Raw genomic sequence first — 12404 nt, 5'->3', positions numbered from 1 at the left:
TTTTATTTGACATGACTTTCATTAGCAAACTACATGCAACTAGCAGTCAGATCAAGGAAATCAGAATTCTGTGCTGCTAAATACTAAGAACAAAAAGGCCATGTAATGCAATTTCTTTCTAAGTAGATCTCATTGATTTCAATGGGGAGTTCTATTTAAACATCAGTGATATAATGTGGACCTAAAAGTTTACATTGTCTTTATCTAAATACAGTACAAACACCATTCTATGCAAAAATATTATAGGACTTTATCCCATCAAATGTATTTTCTTCATTAACATTCTTTTCACCCTGCTCACCCAACTACCAAATAGGTCAGAATTATTCACATGCAATTTCACTCTTACTACATTGTATTGAATAGTGTTTGCAAGTTGCTAACATCAAAATGAGGCTAGAGAATTTTACCTCCTTAAGACACTGCCAAAAAAAGAGGAGGTCAAAATTGCTTCAATAACTGGCAGAGTTGTCATGAAGCTAGTGAAATTTGACAAACAACGAAAGTTAAGGTTATAAACTGGAACTCACTGTTTGATCTGCTGCATGCAGTAAACGGGCTATAATTTCGTATTAGGTTGAAAACTGAGAAAATAATTCCTTGGACACTGATATTTTATATTTTTCTTTTAAGTTGTCTTTTAATACAATGCAGGCTTAAGAATACTTGATCGTAACATATACGACTAGTCTCTATTCTTCCCATAAACTTCAAGACAATATTTTATGGAGTTTCTAATACAAAAATGTATACTCTGAAGGGTTAGAGTGTTTTTTTAATTTGAGATTTAAGTGATATAACAGTAATTTAATATAGTTTGGTGATTAGATGCTTTTAATACGGGGCAGTTCAATTCTCATCCTATAGCACTGCAGTTTTGGACTAGTGTTAGAGTATGCCATAGTTTTGGTTATAAACCCTATTTTAGGTTAGGCTCTTCATTTCTCAGCTTTGGTGAGGCTCAGTCAAACTATTACACTTACATAGATATTATTTGGGTTTAATCAGTTTCTTCACGTAAGTGAGACCCTAAATAATTCTGACACTCCTGAACAAGGGTGTTTGGGAACTGAAGCTGAAGATTTAAAACAAAACAAAAATGGGTTGGTTTGTTTTTGTAAGTGGTGTGTAAATTATTCCAAAGTTTTTCTCCTGTATCGGGCCTGATGCCAATGGGAATTTTGGTCAGAAAGAAATCCAGAATAAAGAGACTAGGGAGCATTTTTGTTTCTGATGCATGTTGTGCATATTTGTGACTCAATTTTTGCCAAACCCCCGATTGTTATCGATCGCTAGAAGAAGCTTCTCCCGGAGTCTTTCTATTGTAGAATACTGTGGGAGGATCAGGATGTGAAAGCAGGTCTGTGCTTCAGGGATGTGATCTTCAGACATAGACACGTGTGAATTGAACTTTATCTTTATACAGTCCATTCCCATTACAGGGATCCGGTCACTTCCTGTGAGAAACACTACAGAGCAGAACAGAATTAGATTTCAGCTGGAAGAAGAGTTAGAAGTATGTATTTCAAGTTATCTTTTATAAAGTGATAGGCATTGAAGGAATATTTACTATAGCACATTTCATATAAACTTATCTCCAATAATGCTTTTCAGAATGGTACAGTTTCAGAATGATATTCAAATTATTTATACAGCCCCATAGGCATGAATAGTGCTTTAAGGCCAAACAGATAAACAAAGTCCCTGCAGTTGAGATGCTTACAGTCTAAGGCCTTGATCCTACAAACGCTGCACATACGTATAGTCTCATTGACATCAGTGGTGCTAAACACACACATAGCCTGATCCAAAGGCTGCTGAAGTCAATGGGAGTATTTCGTCAGAAGTCATTTTTACTGCACAGAATCTTTGGGCACTGTACACCTTGGGACAGACTTTGTAGAACCCCAGAGGAGTCAATTCTGCTCCAAGGAAGAGTGGCTCATGGTAACTACTCTATTTTGAAAGATTTTGGGAGAAATAAACTCATCTGTTGGTGGACATGATACTCACAGAGAAAGCCCTTCTTCTTTGCCACTGTGAGCTCATGGAAAACCTTCCAGAACATTTTGATGGTGGGGTGTGATGGAGTGTACATTCCCCAGTAGACTGCATTCTTCAAAATAGAACAAAGGAAAAATGTTTACTCTAAAGAAGTGAAACTCAGTGGATAAATCAGAATAATATTGGAGAAGATTCTTTCCCCTGTTCCCTTCACACCTGTTCAAATTTGTTCCAGTCATAATTAGCATTTCCAATTGCCACCTCCATCAGTTCTTGAGGCTGGAAGAATCTGAGTATCTCTCTGTCCAGGACTTTGTAAAATCCCCTCTTGAACTCCTCATAAACCACCTCCACAGATTTGTTGAAGACGTAATCCACATACTTGTTGACAAAGTCCTTCCTTCACAGAAGCAAAGAGAGATGTTGTTTAGCTCACACACAATATTGTTCTCTTCATACACATAGGACAGTAAATATATTTTCCTGGTCACCTTGCTCCTCACCTCACAGAAATACAATAGTAATAAGAATAGCTTTTATTCAGATACAGTTTGACACACAATTTTTCCTGTAATTTTTTTTTAAAAGTATTTTTCTCCTTATTATTAGAATTAAACTGACTGACATTCCTTTGACACTAAGGAAGAGGGAAATGTTCATTTAATGGCTCAGATAATAGTTTCAAAAGGTGGTTATAATAGAAAAGTTTCTGCTGAGGTTCTAAAAAGAACTAGGTGAGTTCATGCAGGATAGCTCCTTCAATGGCTGTTAGCCAATATGACCAGGGATGCAACCCCAGCCTCCAGGTATCCCTAAGCCTCTGACTGCCAGATCCTGGGACTGGACGACAGGAGATGGATCACCTGATGATCACTTGTTCTGTTCATTCTCTCTGGGGCTCCTGCCATTGGCCACTGTCAGAAGACAGGATACTGGATAAGCTGGATCTTTGGTCTGATCCAGTATGGCCGTTCTTCTGTTTTGTATCCCAGGGGTAGGAATTACTTTAGAATCTGACCCTCCAAACATTTATTGCTTACTACTGCGAACTATCCCACTGAAATCATGATAGTCCCAGTGACTACTCATGACAGTAAGAGCTACACTCAGTACTAAGTATTCACAGCATCTGGCCCCGAGTTTGTAACAAAATGGCAAAAACTTCATTAGGGATTGTGTCCTCATCGGGACCCTGAAGTGGGTAAAGTTGCAACAAGTGCCTTTAGACTGCTCGTTTCTAGGGAGAGAGTCCCGGTATCATGCAATTGCACACACACATTGGGGGAAATGTTGGTGAGGCTCTCACAGACACGTGCCAAAGGAGGAGTTGTTTTAAATCAGCTCATCAGGTGACAAGTCAGGGGCTCACATAACCTCAATAGGGAGAGGAGTCTGGGACTGAAAAAGGAGACACATGGTCACTCCCAGCCTTCCACACAGAGAGGATGGTGAGATGGACAGAGGCTAGCTCAGGTATCTATACAGGGGTGTTTGTAAGTGTTAATCTTTTCCTGTACCTTCCACCTTATCCCTGCTCTCCCAGCTAGGAGGATTTGCCTCATTATCATTGGCATGTAGGTACTGAGAACTGCAGTACTTAAAAGGACACTATTGTAAAGAGCTGGACAGTTGCTCTGTCTCTGAGGCCTGGCTGTGAAAGCCCCACCAGTTAGAATTAAATAAACCAATCTGCATTAAGATACTTGTTTTTGTTGTTCACAGCTATGGAACTGCCATCTGGAATCAGGTCTACTTCCTTGTTGTCCCACGACACCTGAAACCATTAAAACATTCTTGTGAGAAGAGGCAACAATCCAGGCAACCTTCTCTCCATTAAATAATTCCCTACTAAGGTACTTGAAATCAGTATGGCTGCAAAGTTCTTACTGGTGTTGTGCATGTTACAGAAACCTTTAATTCAATCACCTTCAAAACTGCATTATAGTGGCAAGAGAGAATGAGGTGCCTGGTGCAAATGTGACCACAATTTCAGTGACTTCCCATAGCTGTTACATGGGTGTGTCAGTAATGTGCACAGGTAGGAGTCTTATGTGTCATTTTCAGATGGGTATGTTTCTCAGCATTAAAGAAAATATGAAGATTTTTGTCCTCTTTTTTGGCTTTCCCCATCTCCCCTTCAAGCCCAGGTCTTCTCTATCATACACAGAGCTTTTGCTCATTGACTGACAGGATAGAATGGGCTAAATTCAGCACCAGTGAGGTCCATGGAATTGCATTTGCTTACAACAAGTCGAGATCTGGCCCACTGTGATTGGAAGAGACCAGCCTCAGAGCCAAAGGGCTCGTCACTCCAGTAAGAGGCCATGCTAATCAAAACAAAATCAGTTCGTTCCTACGAGTATCTTATTTAAAGTGGGGTTTTCATTTTCAAAGATTGGGAAGCAGGGAAAATAATTTGTGTTGCAGAAGCACGTCGGAGCCCCAGTCACCAGCTAGGACCCCATTGTGCCAGGCACTATACAAACACAGAACAAAAAGATTGCCCCTGCCTCAAAGAGCTGATAAAAAACCATTCCCATAGTGGCTTATTCTGAATTTCCAAAGGGGACAGTCATTGTTTCCTAAACTGGATAGCATGTGGGGGGAAAGAAAGTAATAAGCAACTGCAGTAAGTTCATGAAAAGCTTCTAAATACCACATCAGCAGTGTAAGAGCACCCAATCCACCGTGTGAAGCAAAGAACAACATTTTAAAAGTGACAGCAATTGTAACTACTGTAGTGCACAGCAAATGAAATGGACATGTATCATAATGGCTTCCAGAGGTACTCACACAATAATGTATCTGAAGATTCTCTTCAATATCATCATACTCATAATCTAGAACTGCCTGCAAACTCCTAAAGGGGGTGGGAAGAAAAAAAAAGACAAAAATATACTTATACGCTGTTAGATGACAGACCACATGATAAATTACCCTGCATCGTGAGTAGTGAAATCCCAACCATCTATTACCTATTTGTAGTAACTATGAGCCATTATGTTTAGTAGACAACAATTTAAAAAAACTATTGATTGTTTGTAGATTAAATTATGCTAACCATAGTAGTAAATACTGTAGTTAAACGTATTTCCAGTTGCAAGCAACAAAAAATTGTAAATTCTGCACTCATGGGTAGACGAACGTAATACATGTCAGAGACAAAGGCCACCATGAAAAGTTTTGGGCTCAAAAACCAGGAGAAAATCTACACCCACTTCCCCCATCTCTGCTACCGTATGCCACAGAGTTCTGTCCTTCTCATCAATCTGTCTCCCTTCCCTACTGCAGGTCAAGCTGGGAATTTTTTGTTTTCTCAATAAGTGTCCAGGAAAAACCTGTATCTCAAGTCTGGTTGTCCCATAAAACATATGGTATTTCAACTTCCTAGAAGTCAAAATGAGTTTTGTTATAAAGCATAAGTTGCTTTGTGTTGCGTCACTTATATGTATGTTTTTATTGTCCAGCGCAATTACCAGTAACTGTAATTTGTCCTTTTATTTATTTATTAACACTGAATCTCTGGGCTTTGATGACAACACAAGCTATTCAGGCTTTGCTCTGTTAGTTATGCTGATGTCCTTACAACAGCGCAATGTATGTAATATGTTGTATTTCACAGCTGCCTATGCTGCATTCTCTCCTCCTGTTCCAAACAGACAGCAGAGAAGACGTAACGTATGGCAGGATGTGCAGCTGTCTGGTAGATCTTCACTATTAGGGCTTTGTGTGGCTCATGGTGCTAATGATTCTCTAACATAAAAATGGATCTAGATGTACTCATGAATGCCTCTCCTCCTGTTACAATGCATGACCTTAATGCCCAAATCAAACCACAACCGACAGGAAGGTACAACAAAAATAGGCAAAGCCAGACAGACAACCTGGTACGAGGGTGGCCGAAGTGTGGAATGCTACAGTGTGGCTCACAGCAGCCCTCGTTCTTAATATGGGCCCAGAGAGTGGAGATTATGAGACTGCATATAAAAGTCCATTCGATCAAGACTGCAATCTGCTCTATTTTAAGAGCAACTGTGCTGCTGGCAAATTATTGCCAACGCGAGCCTCACAAAGGCAGCTTGCATGACCCTGACACAGAACTCAAGGACAGAAAAATAACAGAAGGTTTGCTACTCTTATGCTTCCATCTATCTATGTTCTTATATAGCCCGCATTTTACCTCAGTACCTGAATACCTCACATATATTAGCCAATTTATCCTCACAATCCCTTTGTAGGGAAATGTTAATCCCATTTTGCAGACACGAAACTGAGGCAGAGAATGTAAGTGACTTGCCCAAAGTCACACACAGGAAATCAGTGGGAGAGCTGGAAACGGAACCCTACCTCAAGTCCCAGGTCAGTGTCTGAACCACAAGACGATCCTTCCTCCACTCTACAGACAATATAGTGAAAGCCAACAAACTATCCAGCCCATTCATATACATGTGGGTATATGCACAGACTCCTTTAGAGATCCAGCTGGAACCAATAGCTGAAATCACTTACTTCCCTACCACAGGACTCAGCTCTTTCAAATCTTCGAGCGAAGGCTTCTTATCCAGAAGTTTCTTAAAAATAGCGAGTGGGAAAGGGATGAAGGCAATGATCCTATTGAACAGGGAGAGCCCACACAGGACCCCAAAGAGGAAATACTTTTTCTTCTCTACTGAAGACTGGAAAAAAAACAAGCGTTGCAAAATTATAACTGGAGAACCAAGTAAGTAGTAGGTCATGGAACAGAAAAAACTAAACAAGCCAGAATAGAGAGATTGGAAAGACAAAATTTACAGTAAATCTTTTGGTTCATTTTTGAGCCCTAAAAACGTTAATGACAGAATTTTTTATATTAGTTAAAGGGGCACCATGTCAAGATCAATCGGTGCAAAATGTAACTCCCCCTGCAAATTTTTTAAACATTATTGTTTTGGTAATTAAGAAAAAGCAAAATCATCAGCAACAAAACCTATCAGTCATTAAGAAGAGCTGAAACTATGTTTAAAGAGACCCCACCAGAACCTTCTGATGCTCCCGAAGGCTCCAACCCTGCTCCATTCAAGTCAATGGCAAAACTCCCATTGAAACAGATGGGAGGAGGACAGAACCCTAAGTAGGGGGTGGGACACCTGGAATAAGAGGCCTGCTTCTGTTTTGAAGCCCAATCCAAGATCCACTGAAGTTAGTGAGACTCTTTAAGGAGAACTGAATCAGGCTACTGGTAAAGAGAGGGCATCTGGCAACTTTGGGGCATGCATTAGCCACAGATCTGCCATCAGTGGATTTCATTGTCCTCTTGTGTCTCACTGGGGAATGTGTTAGAGGTCTCACTCTGTGGCTCATCTGCAAAGGACAAGAGTCCGTTTCAGGCCGCCCCGAGCACACCTTGGCTCTTTAACTCAAGCTGTAGCAGTTCATGCTTTTAATCCCTGGCGCGTCGGCCAAGATGGTGTCTGACACACTATCACTTCACAGAGTGCAAACCAAAGGCAATTAATGAGCAAAATTATCTTGAAAAGCAGTCTTTTAGACTTAATTTGCTGCATTACATCTTCCCCTTTTTTGTTCACATTTATTTGGAAATCGAGGTGAAGGTATTTACCTTTTTTCTTTCCCCTCCCTGATAAAAATAGATATTGCTGAGCAATAAAACTAAATTTCACAAAGGAGTAAGGACACAGAATTAATTGGGCCACTGCCAGATAAAGTGTACAAAAGCAGCATTTGACCACTTGAAGAGTTCCCACTGATTGTAGGAATTTAATTGTTTTTGACTATGCTCATAGTTAGCCTGGGAGCACCAGTCATTCAGAATTCTAGACCATGGAACTGGTCCCCCATCTGACTGCAGCTCACCTGAACTCTCAGAGATGCACTCTGAGGATCAGTTACAATTTGTTTACTAATGGAAAGTGGTCTGGTTAATTACTGTGGTCAGCCAGGGAATATAGTCTGAGTGGTTAAAGTTCTCTAAATTTATTTCTTAGACAATATTTCTTGTAGGAATACAGGAATTGCCAGACCTGGATCAGAAGTCCCGCTAGTCAGAAGCGGCAAGAACCCCCACAGGAGGTAGAAGTGGTATAATCTGCCTCTCATAAAGATCTCATCCTAATCCCTACTATCTAGAGAATGATGTAAAACATGAGGCATGAGATTTTTATCCCTTTAAAAACTATTATTTGTACTATTATAACTCTGGATAAACTTGTAATCCATATAAATGTCCAGTCCCTTTCTGAATCTCATTAAATTCTTAGCCACAGAGAGCTCCACAGTCTAATTACTCACTGAATGGAAAATTATTTCCTTCAATACTTTTGAGTTTCGTTGAACATCCCCTTGTTCTTGTGTTGTGAGACAACAAAGCTCACTATTTATCATGTATAGAGCATTCATTGATTTATGTGCTTTAATCATGTCCCCTCCTTTCTACGGTAAACAAAGCTAAGTGCCAGTCTTTGAAATCTCTCTACATTCAAATTTTCCCATGCACCTAATCATTCTCTGAACCCTCTCCAATTCCGCAATATAAAACACCCAGATGGCACAGACCCTCTGCTCTGGAAAATTGCCACAGCCTTCCAAGACCCTCCCCTGCCGACTCCAGCTACCGTGCAGAAGGTAAGGAAGCTTGGAGTCAAAATGCAAATTACTTCGTCGCTTGACCCTGAATGGTTTGAGCAGATTCTGACTTACGCTGGTAGGAAACCACATTGGGGACGCAGGGTCACAATATATGAACATCCCATATTGTGGATTCACCATCTCTTCAAATACATACAGGAAGAATTCTAACGTCACTCCGCCCGCATCCAGGCCCATCAACTCCCCTTCAAATTGCACCTGCAGAAACACAGAGAAAGATGGCTATTCTTTGGGCCGTTGTTCCAAAGTCATTGCAGACTAATATTTCCCCAGAAATGGAACAATCAACTCCACATTCATCCCTTAGTGCTGGAGTCAAACTACTAAGTGCAGTGTATGCATGGCTTTAGGGTCTGAAGTAATCAGCCCTTTCCAAGACCAGAGCAGGAACAACTCTGTAAAGGGATGATTTGGGAAGACTTCATCATTCCTGCTCTTACAAATTGCCATTCTTACCTCTCTTTTGAACTGTGACTCACCTCCTTTCCCTCCTCCACCTCCTGAAAAATGATGTCCACAACACACTGCTACAGTACAAGTTAGGTCTGCTCAGAGACACACTGCTCTCTCTTCTTTTCTCAAGATAAGCTGAAGTTGGCTTTTGAACTCACCAGCCCTCTGAGGTCCCATGACAAAGCAATAGACAAGCCACACCAAGTCAGCCTGCATTCTAATGAAGAACCACAAGCTGTGGTGTCATGCCGATCCAAGGGCAGGAAGTGTTAACAGAGAGGGGTAAATGTTCACGGTCGTGCACATGTAAGACCACAAACCTTGCAGTAATTGATCTTTGTTAATAGGGGGGATCATATGGTTAAAATCTCAAAACCCTGTTTAAAATTTTCAAAGCTGTCGAGGGTGACCAAGTATAAAAATCTGCCTAATGCGTTGAACCGATCCTTGCTAATTGGCTAATTAGGCACCTGTCTTCCGGTGCATGCTAGCTAGAAATGACCAGAAAATGTTTTTTCTTCCATGGAAAATTCTGACTTTTCATCAAAAACAGAAACCAAAATGTTTTTGGGTTTTCACCCAAAAAGTTTTCATTTTTTCCCCCCAACTAAAACATGACGACATTTTTGTGGAAAGCAGGCACTTTTCACAAATAATTTCAGGTAATTGAGAGGCAGTTTAAACAGAAATTTTTCCATCAGCCCTAATTCCAACCAGCTATACAGTTTCTCTAATCTCCCCGGTATTGCTAAGTAGGAAGAACATGACGGGGCACCATACCAACAACTGCTTTTTCAGGACACTGTCCTCCACCAGACTTAGTTTACGTAAAGTATCTTCAACCAGGTTGCTGCGTTTAACTAGCAGAGGAAAAACAGGCAACGCAGGAAGCTCACTCTCTCTCAGCCGTTCATTCTGTGTCAGTATGAACTGGGCTTCTGCCTTCACACCGTAAAAAAGAATGAAAATATAACTATTTCCAGTATCTTGCCTGAAAAAAATACTGCAGTGATAATGGGTACAACATTTCCCCCTCTATGTGACATTTGCCCAGCTCTAAACACTAACTTATTGCATTGCATTGCACACCCATTTTCTTTCATTTGAAACCTGCTGTGTTAGAAGTAACTGGTATTCACGTCATACAGCATAATTAGAACTTCTTTTATAAGGAGAGTTAGATAAAAATGTGAATTAACTCCATTCAAAAGAGTCATTTTCCAGGAAACCATGTCAGAAATGACTATGGCAAACCATAGATTTATGGCTTATTGCAACTATCTATAACCCACTACCCCCCCTCCCACACACACACACTCATGGCTTCCATGACTGGAGGGGTGTTAACTGGACACTTCACCTGGTATGGTCCCTTGAAATATGTTAACTGCTTATGCCAAAACTGATCCCCCTTGTATTTAGCTGTGAGACTTTCATATCTTTCCCCAGAGCTCTGTGTAAGCTCAAAAGCCTGTCTCTCTCCCCAGCAGAAGTTGGTCCAATAAAAGATATTACCTCACCCACCTTGTCTCTCTATGGCAAACCAAAACACCCATTGGTAAAAGAAGACTTAAGTGATGTTTAAAGGAGTAACTTCTGATGTTCAATTGCAAATTCCGTTACATCAAATTTTGTTACATCAAAATGGCCCCAAATCCTGCAATTCAATCCACATAGGAACACTCCTGAGCCTGGTCAGACCCCCGCCCCCACCACCGAGGGTTCAGAATGCTGATGCAGTGTAGCAACACTTAATAAGATCTAAATAATTCTCATTTAGGGGGAACTACTCTTCTCCTATAGGAATAGCAGCAAGGTCCTGGCCAAGGTTCCAGAAGCCCTTTGTTAAAATTCTGCCACCAAGACACAGGGAAATTAGGACAAATCCCCTCCCCCACCTTATAATGAACTAAATTCCACTGAACTGCAAGTGTATTTTCAAAAATTGTCCTGGGAGACAATGCTCCCAAACTCCACTACAAGTTCTTTTCCTCTCCCCCCTTCACCCCCGAATCTAAAACCACACTGATCCAAGTCATGTTACAGGGTCGATCATTTTAGTATAGTATTTGAACAACCGATGCCATTTTTCCCCAAGAAGAAAATATAAACCTCTCCAGCAAAATACTCTACATTGGCAAGTGATAGCACCTGGTGGGTCATGAAAATACTTTACTTAGGCCATGGCTACACTACAGCTTAAGTCAGCATAAGTTGTGTCGTTCAGGGGCGTGAATAAGCCACCCCCAGGAGCGACGTAAATTACATCGACCTAAGTGCTGGTGTGGGCAGCGCTATGGACATTGCTACTGCCACTCGCGGGGGCTGGAGTCATGAAGTCGACGGGCGAGCTCCCTCTTGTCGGCATAGACTCTGCACAAGCAGTGTTACAGTGGCACCATGGTAAGCTCTGTAGTTTAGCCATAGCCTTCGTTTGGAAGAAAAAAAAAAAAGTGAATACATTCTAAGCCCCTCATTTTAGCACATGCTCCTGGGGTTGAAATGTCACTCTAGTTCTGTGGCCCACAAAAAACAAACCAACATAAACTGTGTTTCAGAGTATACAGAGACCAGGTCATACCTCTTGCATGAAAAATGAATCAAGGTGGAACACATGAATCTTGGAAACCAAGTTAAAGATAAAAGGGAAACGGCAGAATATGACGGGAACGTGGTCTTCATGACACGAATTCTACCAAGGAGAATGGTACATATCTTTTGAATACTTAAAAATAAAACAGGTAAGTCCCACTTTCCGCATTCTTAATTCATGGATTCACCCTTTTTCCTCCCTCCCCACACAAAAAAATGGCCCTGCAAGACTGCAGTCTCCTTCCCTTTCTCGCCTAGGAGGGAATTATAACTGTCCCTCTACCCCTTTGGATTAGTTGCTGTGCATCAAGGGCAGGTTCTGGGGTGCATTTCCTCCACCAACCAGGTACTGCAACTAAACCCAGACTTAAAAAAAATCAAAACACGGCTACAATATGGAGTGAAGATTAAGGTTAGACATTTCAGAGGTAGGCAACAGAGTCTAATGGTTATGGCATTGGATTGGGAGTCAGGAAACCAAGGTTCTATTCCTCGTTCCGTCACTGACCTACTGGGTGCAATTGGGCAAGTCACTTCAACCCTCTGCGCCTCTATTTCCCCTCCCATGTTTGTGTGTGTTTCTCTATTTAGATTGTGAGCTCTTCTGGGCAGACACAGTCTATTGCTTAGCATCTGTTCAGAGCCTGGCACAGTCTGGCCCTCATCTCAGCTGGAGGTGCTAGGTGTTACCATAATAAGAAACTGCTGTC

At 41.2% G+C, this 12404-nt stretch overlaps 1 protein-coding gene across 1 annotated transcript in view; it reads right to left on the bottom strand.

The window, feature by feature from the left end:
• Positions 1-12404, bottom strand: part of LOC311519584 (putative E3 ubiquitin-protein ligase HERC6) — a 33895-nt gene continuing 21491 nt past the window's right edge. The window contains exons 15-23 of the mRNA XM_084626224.1: positions 11684-11794; positions 9883-10044; positions 8701-8847; positions 6514-6680; positions 4798-4864; positions 3708-3778; positions 2221-2404; positions 2014-2116; positions 1-1469 (exon numbers count right to left, since the gene is read on the bottom strand). Coding sequence (XP_084482350.1) covers positions 1258-1469; positions 2014-2116; positions 2221-2404; positions 3708-3778; positions 4798-4864; positions 6514-6680; positions 8701-8847; positions 9883-10044; positions 11684-11794 — 1224 coding nt within the window. The 3' untranslated portion in view covers positions 1-1257. The remainder of the gene's footprint in view (positions 1470-2013; positions 2117-2220; positions 2405-3707; positions 3779-4797; positions 4865-6513; positions 6681-8700; positions 8848-9882; positions 10045-11683; positions 11795-12404) is intronic.

This window comes from Lepidochelys olivacea (assembly GCF_965140295.1).
Source record: "Lepidochelys olivacea isolate rLepOli2 genome assembly, chromosome: 4".
NCBI lineage: Eukaryota > Metazoa > Chordata > Testudines > Cheloniidae > Lepidochelys > Lepidochelys olivacea.
Note: the sequence above shows the minus strand (reverse complement) of the source record. Positions and strands in the feature narration are given on the sequence as shown.